This window comes from Balaenoptera ricei, chromosome 19 (genome assembly GCF_028023285.1).
Source record: "Balaenoptera ricei isolate mBalRic1 chromosome 19, mBalRic1.hap2, whole genome shotgun sequence".
NCBI classification, from domain to species: Eukaryota; Metazoa; Chordata; class Mammalia; order Artiodactyla; family Balaenopteridae; genus Balaenoptera; species Balaenoptera ricei.
The window spans coordinates 36835169-36849626 of record NC_082657.1 but is presented as its reverse complement, the minus strand read 5'-3'; the positions used below and the strand labels follow the sequence as shown (position 1 = coordinate 36849626).

The 14458-nt window shown below is 44.6% G+C and overlaps 1 protein-coding gene across 1 annotated transcript; it reads left to right on the top strand.

The window, feature by feature from the left end:
- The first annotated feature begins 12015 nt into the window (after positions 1-12015).
- LOC132353397 (bridging integrator 2-like) lies at positions 12016-13619 on the top strand. The gene is given in 2 exon segments (XM_059904566.1): positions 12016-12948; positions 12951-13619. Coding segments are annotated over 2 exon segments (1602 nt in total).
- The last annotated feature ends 839 nt before the right edge of the window (positions 13620-14458 follow it).

The window sequence follows — 14458 nt, the reverse complement described above, 5'->3', positions numbered from 1 at the left end:
AACACCAATGAAGAAAAAGCAAACACCAAAATTTAATTACAGTTTTAACACTTCCAATAAGTTGACAAAAGTAGGCAGCTTCCTTCCTTCCTTCCTTCCCTTCCTTCCTTCTTTCCTCCCTCCCTCCCTCCCTTCCTCCCTCCCACCCTTCCTCCCTCCCTTTTATTTTTCTTTTTAAAGCAATTCCTTCTAAGACCAGTGATAAGACACCAGGTTTCCCGGTTTACTTTTGAGCACTTTTCTCTTGCTGTTTGCAAATAGCAGCTTCGCTGCCAAAGAATCCTCTTTACTAGTTTCTACAAGCATAGAAACCTCTTTACTCGTTAATTTTACTCGTTAATTTTCTTCCGTGCCACGTCTGGCTGCCCTTTTGAGAAACGTGAATGTATAATGTTGTGAGCAAGATCGCCCCCTAAGGGCCGGAATGATCATCGCCCGTAAGCGTGGGTGTGGCGTTTGGTTGGCGGCGCGACTTGGGGGATGAACACGAGTTCGCTGGCGGGACTTTTTTGGACAACGGATGGGTATAATGTTTATGTGAAAATAAATGTGAGCTCAAACTTACCCAGTTGAGGAAAAAAAATGTTCCCATTTTTGTTGCAACTCTCCTGGAATCCACTAAGCCTCTGGAACAATTTGTGTTTCCCAAAATGAATAATGTTTTACAAACTCATTTTGTCAAAGAGAAGCTAAAAATATGGAATTTTATTGATTTATGAATTTTACATTTTCAAGATCAATCTAACCCATAAGTTCTTCACAAAATACGTTTGCTTTGAGGTCCATAGGAATAACTAGAACCCTCATTGTAAGTGGGGGGTAAGCAGTGACCAGTTTTCACCCAGCACTGCTGACACCCAGTACCGAAAAAGAATGTTCACCAGGTCCCTTGCCTCAGACTGCACAGCCTGGCAGCTCACATCATGTTCTGTTTTCCGAACATGCCCAGTGAATATCCTTTTTAGGTCCCTCTTACCACTCTGAGTGCAGGCAGCATCGGTGCAGATCAGTAGGTCATTCCTTTTCTGAAATGCGTTTTTCAAGCAAATATTTGTAATTTAGAGCACACACGTTGAGGTCAAACAGATCTGGGTCTGCATCCCAGCTCTACTACTTATACTGGCTGTGTGACCTTGGGCAAGTTGTGTAGCCTCTCTGGGCCTCAGTCACCTCACCTTTAAAATGTGGATAAGAAATCCTACCTCATATAGTTGTTGTAAAGATAAAATGAGATAATATGTGCTAACACCTTGAGGAGAGAGTTTGGCCTGTAGCAAAAATAAATGTTATCAGTATTTCTGTATGTAGATTAAATGTATTAAACTGGCTTTGCTCCCTAACTTCTGGAGGCAAGAGTATTTCCAAAAGTTTCGCCTTTTACTGATTCAGCTTTTTGGAGCCACTTCGACCCCTCATACTGAGGCCAACAAGTCTTATGCTTCCCTGGTTTTCCAGCTCTCAGGTGAGGAAAGAGGCTGCTACACCCCTGAAAGAGGTCACACCACGGTGTCCTTGAATTTGACACTGGCGCCAGAGTCTATACAATTTTGGTTTATCCAAATAACTAGTGTTCATGAACTTTAATTGTTTTGAAACTGAGGAAGTGCCATTTGAAAACTGTTCGTGGTTTTCTGTCTCTGGGGTTGAGTGATCACTTTTGGAACAGTTTCCTTTGCTGGGGGAAAATCACCAGGATGGGCCTTTTAGTCACACAAATATAAAAAGTTCGTGGTGGCAACCATGTGGTCGTTTGTAACTGAAATACCAATGCTTTAGACCAGGATGTGCTGTGGAGCCATGAGAATGGTGAATGCAGCTACAGCCCGACTATGTGCTTACAGAGTTAGAGGGCATTGGGCCTTAAAGATCGATTCAGACTGCATCATCTCCACATGATTTGTTCCTGAGGGATATGAGAGCCCGAGAATCACCCACAGGAGATGGGGAGCAAAAGCCGGCCCAGGCAGGCAGGATCAGGAGCATCTTGGCCTCCCCTGGGGGGCACTCATAACGTCAGGTTATGAGGGCACTGGGGGACCCTGAGCTGGGGGAGTGAGGGACCTCTCTCGAGGGGAAGGGTCTGTTCCTGGGCTTGATGAGGGGCACACTGTCAGAGGCTCCTGAGGCTGACAGGTAGGCTGACCTGCCAACACAAAGGAAGCAGCACCGAGACAGAGAGGGGCCCATGGAGAGAGAGATTCCTCGAGCCACTAAATTAGATTGTCCAGAACCAAGGCCCGAAAATCTATTAAACCAGAACCACAGTTTGGGGACCATTGTTCCAGGTCAGTGGTTGGCAACCTTGGCTGCATGTGAGAATCACTGGGGGAGCGTTTAAAAATATATAGATGTCTAGTACATACCCAAAATAATTGAAAGCAGATGTTAAACAGACTACTGGTACTATTGTGACTATTGTACTAGTCACAATAACTCAAAGGTGGAAACAACCCACATGTCTATTGATGGATGATGAATAAACACACTGAGGTATATCCATGTCATGGAGTATCATTCAGCCTTAAAAAGGAATGAAGTACTGATACAGGCTCCAACATGGATGGACCTTGAAAACATTATGCTAAGTGAAAGGAGGGAGACACAAAAGGTCTCATCTTGTGTGATTTCCTTCTTATATGAAATATCTTTTTAAATGAAATATCTAGTTAAATCTATACAGATAGAAAGTAGATTTGTGGTTGCCAGGGGCTGGGGGAAGGGGAGAACGGAGAGTGACTGCTTAATGCATACCGGCTTTTATTCTAGGGCGATGAAGATGTTTTGGAACAAGAGATGGTGGCTGGAAGACACTGTGAATGTACTAAGTGCCACTTAATTTTTCACTTTAACATGGTTAATTTTATGTGATGTGCATTTCACCACAACAAAAAATAATGATATTTTAAAATATATATTATATAAATCCCCAGGCCCCATCGAAGACTAATTAAACCTGAGCCTCTGGGGTGTGACCAGACACGGACATGTTTAGAAGCTCGCAGGCCATTCCAGGGTGCAGCCCAGGCTGAGAACCACATCCACAGGGGACTCACTGCTGATTTTTCAAGAGTGCAGCACTTACTTCACACCTGGTCCTGCTCCAGATCTCAAGCAGGTGTCCTCTCCTTAGAAAGATGTCTTCAAAGGTGCTTCCTCCTCCGGTCCCTTCCCCTGAATGCTCCAGGACACACAGGATGTGCTTCTTCCCAAGCACTTCCTGCTCTCAGCTGCCAGACCGCGAGCTTCCTGGGGGCGGGCACCAGCCCTTGCTTCGTGCTCAGTTTCCCCAGGGCCCAGCCCAGGGTCTGGCACAGAGGGGAGCCTCAGAAATGTTGAGTGAACGCATGAGGGAGTGAGCAAAGGGAGGTAGGTGGGTGAGTGAATGAATGAACCATGGTTCACCTGTCCCATGTGTCTTCCATCCGCTCAGTTTGCCCCGAGCTTTCAGAAGAGAACCTCTGAAGCCTCCTTTGGGAGCGGGACTTTCATTCCTCCTACAGGCTTATTCCAGGAAAGTTGAGTAGCTTCAGTGCTGGCAGCTGGAAGGCGTTTCAAACTTCTTAACTGTCAAGCTTCTAACGCCATTACATCCAGCCTCCTCTGCAGGTTGTAATCACCTGGACAGCATTAAAGCACTGCTCGGGCTGGAGTCCCACGCCCAGCATCTGATTCAATTGGTCTGGGGGTGGGAGCAGGGTATAGAGGTTTTTAAAAGCCCCCAGGTGATTCTAATGTGCCAATATCACAAACAACTGTATGCATGCTTGGGTGCAGTATTCTTGACTCATTTGGTTTCTAAAAGTCCCTAACCATTCAGAAACGCACCTGAGTTTCCCTCACATGGAAGCAGAAGGACGTTTAGCACAAACATGGTAAATGCTTTGAATATGCTCTAGAATTTGATGCCATTTCTTTGTGATCACCTTCAGGATCAGACGGCCTCTGGGGGAGATGATTTGCTCCCCTGTCCACAGGCTGAACCAGGCAGTCTCGAGGGGAGGGGGAAGGGCTTGGGCAGCGGTCAATGAAGAAATAGTCTGGGGACTTCCCTGGCGGTCCAGTGGTTAAGACTCCGCGCTTCCACTGCAGGGGGCACGGGTTCGATCCCTGGTTGGGGAACTGAGATCCTGCATGCTGTGTGGTGCAGCCCAAAAAAAAAAAAGTTCTGTGGATATAGCCTAATGCTGTTCAAGAGAGAAATCTTTAGGGACTTGAAAAAGCTGGAGGGTTATATCTTTCTTTCCTGTAAATAAAGAGAAAGAGCAAGGTGAAGCCAGCCTCACCCTGACACTCCAAGGCTTTCACATTTACATGCATCATATTATCTATTAAAATGTAGCAACAGAGCATTTCATATTTTCAGTTAAAATGAAAGTCCATATATTTGTTTTGTTAAAATTATTATACCTTGCTGTTGAAGAAACAAAATGCCTACACCCCTTGTTTTAATTAAATAAGCTTAAATATTTGTTGTGTTGGGTGATATCTCACTGGTAATGTTTGTTGTTTTTCTTAATACAGTGTGACAAAAATATTCACTTAAATGTTCATGACTAATTCTTAAGTTAGATATGATCCTGTCCAATGACTTCACAAATAGTGGCTTCCCTTAGTTTGGATTTTTAAAAATTATTATGGTAAAGTACACATAATACAAAATTGACCATTTTAACCATTTTAAAGTGTACACTGGCATTCAATAGATTTACAAGGCTGTCAACCATCTAGTTCCAGAATTTTTTCATCACTGCCAAATCCATTAAGCAGTCATTCTCTGTTCCCTCTCTCCCCATATATTTATTGTATGATTCCATTTTAATGAAATATCCAGAATAGACAAATCCACAGAGACAGAAAGCAGATTATTGGTTGCCTGGGGCTAGAGAGGAGTTGTTGGGGAGAAATAGGGAGTGATTGTCAATGGGCATGGATTTTTTTTTTTAGTGGTCATGAAAATGTTCTAAAATTGATTACAGTGGTGGGTGCATGAATTTGTGACTATACTAAAAGCCACTGAATTTTAAACTTTAGGTGGGTGAGTTGTATGGTATGTGAATTATATCTCAATATATGTTTTTAAATAAACAACAAAACACTTAATATCTGAGCTCAGAATAAGCCTCAGAGTTGTGATAATTACTGTTTAGAATTTTTTTAATTAAAAAATTTTTTTATCGATATGCAATTGACATATAACATTGTGTAAGTTTGAAGTGTTCAACATGTTGGTTTGACCCTTGAACAACTCGGGGGTCAGTGGCTCCAATCCCGGCCCCACCACTCCCCACTTGCAATTGAAAATCCACAAATCCAAGTATAACTTTACAGTCGGCCCTTTGTATCCATGATTCTGTCCTTGGATTCAACCAACCTCGGATCGGAAGTATTTATTGAAAAAAATCCGCATATAAAGGGACCTACGCAGTTCAAGCTCGTGTTGTTCAAGGGTCAGCTGTACTAAGTTTATTCTTATGCTAACGGTGGGGAGTGGATACAGCGTAGATACACTGGACAAAGGAATGCTTCACGCCCCGGGTGGGACGAGATTTCATCACGCTGCTCAGAATAGCGTCCAATTAAAAACTTAAGAATTGTGTATTTCCGGAATTTTCCATTTTCCAACCATGGTTGACCGAGGGTAACTGAAACCGTGGAAAGCAAAACTGCAGATTAAGGGGGGGCGACTGTATTGTTTTCTTATTTAATCATTATTTTTATGATTAGGAAGAAAACAATTTTTTTTTAAAAGATAATTCAAATGCCCAAGTAATCACCTTCTTATGCTACCTTAGATCTCCAACTTTAGACCAATACATGAATGAAAAGCAATTGATTTGGGGGTGATCCTCCTCTTGCACAAGGCCCCAGAGGAGGCTGGGGCAGGTGACCTGGCTTCATTAACCGGCAGTTTTAACAGCAGGTTCTATTGCTTGTTTTCTCAGTAAATGGCTGAAATATCCCAAGAGGATGTGTTAAATTCACCTACTTTCTCGAATATTTATTTGGGGCTGTTGCTGGGACTAATGCAGTAGTTCTAGTTTGATGTTTCATCACAGCTCAGAAATTCCGTTGCCACAGATACAGAGGACCAGGATGATGTCATTGTTGCCATGTGCCTCATAAGCTGGTTAAAACTGACCTTTAAAACTTAAGCTTAATTATCTTTACTGTCAGAACAGGTCCGTAGGGAATATGCCTTAATGAATTCATATTTTGACAATCATTTCCTTCTTTCCTCATCATTAAAACTGATTTTCTGGGTCTGCCTCTGAATCCACACGGGGCCTCTCTGAACTGCACATTTTCCAAATCCACATTAAGGAAAAAAAGGTTATGTGCACCTGCCTTCTCCCTGGAGAGGAAGGAGTGAAAGGAGATCCCAGGAGGAAGGTGACCTAATTCCTTCTCTTGGTCCCTCCATTCTCTCCTTCAATGGGATCACCTTTCAGGAGCAAAAGAATGGGGTGGGGTGGAGAGTGTGATGATCCAAGGCACACCCCCCTTCTTCCTGTCTCCCTCACTCAACACAGTGATATCTTGTTTTATAAACGCTCTAGAAAATAAATTCTATATTGAAACTCACTGTGATTTGATTTAAAAAAAAGTATCCTCACAAATCGTGTGAAGCATCAGCCATGCTCCCTCGCTGCAGGCCCACGTGCATGGCTGCAAGGCCCACAGCCCACGGCTTCAGCTGGTCCCATGCAGATGAACACAGAGACATCTTCATTCATTCGTTCTTTGAACAAATGTCCTAGAAATTGAGGAACCAGCAGTGAACAAAAGAGACAAGGAAATAGCCTCATGGAGCTACTTTAGGTGGGGAAGACTGAAATGAAACAAATACTCTCAGAAGGCACTCTAAAATCCCCTGGTGTCAGGTGCTGGGAGGGTGCTATGAGTGCCTATTTCTGATCTATGGGGTGGGGTGGGAGAGGGGAGGTTCAGGCAGAGTGTCCCCGAGGAAGTGACATTTAAACTAAGACCTAAACAACGGCACTCCAGATTTTCTGCATAGGGGATGATTCAGGACAGTATTCAGCTTAGTGAAAACGACAACTGCTCATGTCAGAGAAGGGGAGGTGATGGATTAGTCTCCTCTAAACACCCCTTTATCACCAATACTGGACATGATGAATGAGGGAGTCAGAGGGAGCAAGTGCAAAGGCCCTGAGGTCAGTCCCCTCATGGGATAATCAGGTAAAAGATCTAAATACAAATTATCATTTTAAACAAGTGGTTCTCCAACTTTTTGGTCTCAGAAACCCTTTACTCTATAAAAATTATTGGAGAGTCCAAAGAGCTTTTGTTTATGCAGAGTATAGCTACCAAAATAAATTATTAGAAATTAAAACATATAAAACTATTATTCAATTTTTAATTCTTTAAAAAATAATAAACCAATTACATGTGGACACAATACATTTTTTGTGAAAAATAACTATATTTTTCAGGACAAAAGACAATTAGAAGAAGAGTTGCATTATTGTACATATTTGTAAATCTCTTTCCTATCTGTCTTGACAGAAGGCAGCTGAATTCTCATGTCTGCTTCTGCATTCAGTCTGTTGCAATATTATTTTAGTTGAAGTATATGAAGAAAATTTGGCCTCCTACAGATAGGTAGTTGAAAAAGTTAGGCTATTTTAATGGCCTTTTTAGATAGTTGTAGGTGTCCTTCTTTGATACCATGCCAAAACTTGACAATTGATAGTTTTTCCTTAAAGGTTAGTTGCAGTGTGGAATCTGAAACTATAGCAATAAATTTTTTATACTCTGTTATATTGAAATTCATTGGTCTGCCTTTGAATGGATCTCTTACCCACGCATAGATTTTTTTAACATCATGTTTTGGTCATTTGGAAAATATTAGTTGTGTAGATTTTCCACATGTTTTCATTATGTAAAATTTTAAAATCATGTTTGTTAATATCACCACCAATCCCATCAGAAAAATATGTAAGTGTTGGAAAGCTCTCAAGTTCACAGTGGTCAATACAATTTTTCCAAATGCTAATTTTCACTTGAAAGCTCAAATTTCATCATTGCCAACAAATATTTCAGTTGTTTTCATTGAAATGACAGTTTCACTTCATTTATTTTCAAGAAAATGCCTGCCAAATACTCAAGTCTGAATGACCATAGTTTGTAAGTCATACTTTCAAGTAAAAACGATGTTCCATAATAAATGGGGCTAGTTTTGCTGGCAACTCAATCACAAAGTGCTTTTCCTTGAGATAACCATTGTCCTTCAGTTTGCAGAAGAAATGTTTCATGCTTACTTCTGTTTCATTATGCAGAATATTTAAAAAGTATGTACTCAAAGGTCATGGTTTAATATAATTACTGATTTTAATGGCTTCATCAAAGATGTTATTAAGTGAAAATGGTTTTTTCCCCCTATGAGTGTGTGACAGTGAGGAACCAAGTCAAGTTCATTTCTAGAACTGTAAAGGCAAATGACACATACTCTCTCCCTTTGGAAATCTCACGTTTCCATGCAGATGACACACATGTCCACAAACAATTCTCATGTGGCTCAGTGGATAAGAGCCCAGGACTTGGAGTGACAGAGACCTGGGTTCAGAGCCTCAGTCTTAAGCTTTCTGAGCCTCAGTTTCCTCGCCTGTAAAATGGCGATAATATTACCTACCCTCCAGTGTGTTGTGAGAATTAAATGAGCTAATAATACAATAATATGTCTCACATATTAATAGTAGCTGTTTTAAGTGGGGAAGGTGGACTTGAGTCTTAAGGACTATATGTATATAAAATGCAGAATTGATCAGAGTCAGGGACAGGGGGTGGGGACAGGGGGAGGGAGACCTTCCAGGAGGAGGGTAGATGGGACCATGCCTGGGGCACTGCTGATGTGGTGAGGTTTGGTGAGCTGGGTGCTCGAGAAGAGGGGGGTGAAGGGTTGAGGCTCAGGGGTTGGCAGTAGCCAGATGGCAGAGGGGTTTGTGGCCGTGCTGGGGCTTCTTGTCTGTGGGAGAAGAGATCTAGGCAAAGCTGCCTGGAGTAAGGTGATTGGCAACAGGATGGGGTGGTGGATTAGAGGAGGCAGGGAGAGCAGGGAGGGGGCAGGACTCATAGGAGGCAGGGGAGGGGGGAGCAGCGGTGCGGAGCAGAGAAGGAGCCTGGGGAAAAGCCTGCCCTGGGGAGGACATCAAGGGCCATGCTGAGCACGTGGGCTACAGTCATGACACTCTTCTCGCTTTTTTTCCCATCTCACGCAACTGTCAGCTGTTTTTTTGCCCCAAATTTCCTGTCCCTCCTCTCTGTCTCAGTAAGCTGATGTGGATGAATCTAGGCTGTCTATTTCTGCAATGAGGCTGAATATCTTAACTGCCAGTCTGACAGATGGACCACCAGTCTCTTCAATTGTTATCTTATAGGGAGGAACACCTGGAATCCTTCCCTAATTAGCTGGCTGGTTTAGACACATCACATTTTATTCTAAAAAAAGAACTTCTCATTTTAACTCTTGCTCAACAAGTGCTTGTTGGCCGATAAATGTTAAAGATACGATGTATTTTTTGAAGTACAATAATCTTTGTTAATTATTTATAACAAAATGTTTTAAAGATTAACTCTGCTCCTTTGAGCTCCACAGGAGCGCCAGGACTGCAGCCTGCATCGGGTAGATGTTCCTTCCTATGTAACAGTGACAGGTGCTTATTCAAGAGAAGGTACACAGAAGCCCAAAGCAAAAGATCCCCACCCTCTCCCCACCACCCTCACACTCTTAATCTATTCCTCCGGGGTGTGGATATGGTCTGTCACATGCTTTCTATGTCTATCTTTTCATAATGTACTTCAAACAAAAACAAAAACAAAAAACAAAGCCAGAGGTGAACTCACAGTCCACAGTCCGTTTTACAGCTTGCTTTTCTCCTTCAGTAATAGACGACCAAGGCCTTGTGGAGGTCCCGGCATTGAGTGGCACCCCCTTCTATGCACTGGCTGAAGAGTCCTATCCACGCAGGATTTGTTCTTAAAGGCATCGGTAGCCTTGAGCACGGCCTTCTTCACTAGAAAATGCAGACTTGGAAGCCTCCGATGCAATCTGCAAGGGGATCCTTGGGAAAAGCGCAGCTTTTGTCCTTGAATAGTGCCAGCCTGTGGCTGGATGCCGTGGCCTCAGAAACTCCAAACCTCCCAGACAGCAAGAGGGTCTTGGGTGGAACTGGGCAACGGCCAGACCTACAGAGAGCAGGAGGCGGAGGTAACACATGCGGGTTTGCTCCTGGAGCAGATTCTTGCTGTAAGGGATCCCAGAGCCCCAACAAAACATGTTTAGGTCACATTTTCCATTTCCTTCAAGACTTTGGTCATTGACATTGAGAAATACAATGACAAGTGGATTTGTTTTGTGTCCAGGATAAGTTCCTCCCAGGAAAACTAATTGTTACATTGACTCAGCACAGTCAAGCAATGATGTTTCTTTAGTGCAATGGGTTACACAAAAAATCCTTTATACTTCCATATGGAGACCTGTACAAAAACACTTTCGGCAGGATTATTAATATTTAAAAAATTGGAAACAATTCAAATGCCCATCAGCATGAGAATGAATAAATAAATTGAGACATATTCATAGGATGGAATACTTGACAGCAAGTAAACTGAATGGAGTAGATCTTAAAGTTGAATGGAAAAGCAAGCAGCAGAATAGTATATGTGGTGTGAGACTTTTAAAAACACACAAAATGCTGTGTTTTGTTTATGGATACGTGTGTGATTTGTAGTAACATGGTAGTGATGACCTTGGGAGGAAGGTCATCCCAAGGTCAGCGACCTTGGGAGGGAGGGGAAGAGACTGCCCAGTTGGGCCACATCAGGGACTTCCCTGGCCCCTGTAATGTTAATTTCTTTCTTTTTTATTGTAAAAAACATACCAAAGTTTACCATCTTAACCACTTCTAAGTGTACAGCTCAGAAGTGTTGTGTTAACATATTCACAACGTTGTGAAACAGACCTCCAGAACTTTTTCCTTTTGCAAAATTGAAACTCCCCATCCCCTCTCCCCAGCTCCTGGCAGCCACCCACTTTCTACTTAGATGAATGTGACTACTCTAGACACCTCATACAAGTGGAATCACACAGTAATTATTATTTCTTTGTGACTGGCTTATTTCACTTAACATAATGTACTCAAGTTTCATCCATGTTGTACCATGGGACAGGATTTCTTTTTAAGGCTGAATAATATTCCATTGTGTGGGGCTTCCCTGGTGGCGCAGTGGTTAAGAATCCGCCTGCCAATGCAAGGGACACAGGTTCAAACACTGGTCCGGGAAGATCCCACATGCTGCGGAGCAACTAAGCCCGTGTGCCACAACTACTGAAGCCCGCACGCCTAGAGCCCATGCTCCGCAACAACAGAAGCCACCGCAATGAGAAGCCCGCGCACCGCAACGAAGAGTAGCCCCCGCTCGCCACAACTAAAGAAAGCCCGTGCGCAGCAACGAAAACCCAACGCAGCCAAAAATAAATAAATAAAAATTTAAAAATACTTAAAAAAAATAAAGCTTACTGTTTAAAAAAAAAAAAAAGGTGGTGGGAAGGCTTGAAAGTCAGACAGGTCTGGGTTAAAAGTCTGGGCTCAAGGTACTTATCTCCTGAGTCTGTTTCCTCATTTATAAAATGGAGATAATAAAACTCACCTGGCAGGAGTGTTTCAAGAATTAAAATAATAGCCGGACAGCGATGGGCCTCGGGGAGGGCCCAGGGGCGCCACCGGCTGGGCCTCGAGTGGGCCTCGCAAGGGTCTCCGTGAGGGCCGGGCGCCCTGGGCCTCAAGAAGCTTCGGGCAGCCCACGGTGAGCCCCAGGCGGCGGCGGGGCGGGGTGTGCGTCGCGAGGCGGCGGCGAGGCGGCGGCGGGGCGGGGCGTGCGTCGCGAGGCCCGCCCTGATGCGAGGCATGCCGGGAACCGCGCTTCCTCCTCGTGGGCCCCGAGAAAAGTACAGGGCTCCGGGCCAGGGCCTGCTGCCCCTTGGGAGCCGGCAGGATGGCTGAGGGCAGGGCGAGCGGCGCCGCCGGCCTCTTCGCCAGGCAGGTGCAGAAGAAGTTCAGCAGGGCCCAGGAGAAGGTACTGCATAAGTTGGGGAAAACTGTAGAAACCAAAGATGAACGGTTTGAACAAAATGCCAATAACTTCTACCAACAACAGGCGGAAGGCCACAAGCTACACAAGGACCTGAAGAACTTCCTCAGTGCAGTCAAAGTGATGCATGAAAGTTCAAAGAGAGTGTCAGAAACCCTACAGGAGATCTACAGCAGCAAATGGGATGGTCATGAGGAGCTGAAGGCCATCGTAGCGAATAATGATCTCCTTTGGGAAGACTATGAAGAGAAACCAGCTGACCAGGCTTTGAGGATCATGGAAAACTATGTAGCCCAATTCAGCGAGATTAAGGAAAGAATTGCCAAACAGGGCCGGAAACTCGTAGACTATGACAGTGCCCGACACCACCTGGAGGCGGTACAAAATGCCAAGAAGAAAGATGAGGCCAAGACTGCCAAGGCAGAGGAAGAGTTCAACAAAGCCCAGGTTGTATTTGAAGATCTGAACCAGGAACTACTAGAGGAGCTGCCTGTTCTTTATAATAGTCGTATTGGCTGTTATGTGACCATCTTCCAAAACATTTCCAACTTGAGAGACGTCTTCTACAGGGAAATGAGCAAGCTGAACCACGATCTGTACGAGGTGATGAGCAAACTGGAGAAGCGACATTCCGACCAAGTCTTTGTGGTGAAGGGACTCTCAAGCAGCAACAGACGCTCTCTAGTCATCTCTCCCCCAGTTCGAACATCTACAGTCTCCAGCCCTCTTACCTCACCCACCAGTCCCTCTGGTGGAGGTGGTCCCTCCACCTCAGCAAGGGAGGAAGAGCTGGCATCTGATCCAGCCCAGGGAGAAGACAACTCCGAGATTAAAAAAGAGCCCTTAAAAACAAGGAAATAGAGGAGGAGGCTGAAGCAAGCTCCTCTGAGGGGGAAGAGCCTCTGCTAGCCTTCAGCGGCCCCTCCCAGGCCCAGCCCTCACCCACTGTTGAGGATGGAGAGTCCCAGGAGGAAGTTCTCCCTTGCTCCCCAGCTCCATCACCGGGCAGAGCTCTGATCCCTTCAGAGCAGGCTTCATCTTTCCCAGAAGTAGTCCTCCGAAGCTGCACCTCAAGTGAAGGATCTGAACAGCCAAAGAGAGCCTCTATGCAGAGGGCCTCGGCACTGCCTGATAGGCCTCCTCCACCTAGAGCCACTTCCAGCCCCAGGTCCTCCTTAGGGAACATGCCCTCCAGCCCTCCAGCCTCTGAACGAAGTTCACCCACCAGCCCTAGGGCCTCCTTGGGGGCTGAGACTCCAAGTCCTAGGGCCTCCTTAGAGTCCTCTTCTGATCCACAGCCACCAGAGGAGCCAGCAAGAACTCCTGAGGCCAGAGAAAAGGAAAACACCGATAATCTGAACCCAGAAGAACTTTGTACTGCCCCAGCCTTGATGATCTGTCAGAATCAAGGTCTTCAGCTTCATGTCTCTGCGGTTCCAGAAGAGAGCAGCGTCATAGCACCGGAGCCTCAAGAAGAGGTGTCTACCATTCAAAATGCACAACTCTGAAGAGGAACTGCCAAGACCTCCCCACACACACCTCCCCAGAAAAGCCCCTCAGCTAGAGGATATAAGTCAGAGGGACTTAAGATCCAGCATTCATTTCTGGTTTCTCAAACTATGAATGCTGGCGGTCTCTAAAGACCTAGCATTAATGGAGGCTGAGGAGCAGACTTCGGGGAGGGAGGGAGGCAGTCTTGGGAGAAGAGACTGTTAGACTCGGAATATTTAATTCAGGTTTTAGCATTGTTAGAATAATAAGACTTTATATACTAATGAAGTGGGGCTAAAATGACTATAAAAAGCAAAAGCATCTGTAGACATAGACATTTGTCCACCCACAGGCATATAACCACACATACTCAGAGAATAGGGAACAGATCTTTGATTTACCACTCATTTTGCAAGACTTAAAACCAAAAGAACAGATTTTCAGATTGTTAAATAAAGTATTATTCTGATGAAAAAAAAATTAAAATAATATACGTAACCACCAGAAAATACGTATAGCCCTGCTGTCCAATAAATGGTGATCATGATTTCATCAGTCATGATGATGGTTGGCAGACAGAGGAAGTCTTCTTAAGTCACTTGCTACCCTCCTGTAATACTGAAGCATCCATCCTACCTTACTCTTCTTCTTTTCCTCTCTTCTATTCCTCTTCTGCTTCCAGCCTCTGCCCCCATCTTCTCTTCCTGTTCCCCTTTGCTCCAAGGTCTGCCCACAGGCCTACCATAACATGGCAGGCTGGTGTAAGATAATAGGGAGTGGTGGGGCCTGTGGCAGTCTGAGAGCACAGCTGGTATGGAGGGGCCAGCCACCTCTGAGCTCTAAGTTGCCATGCTGG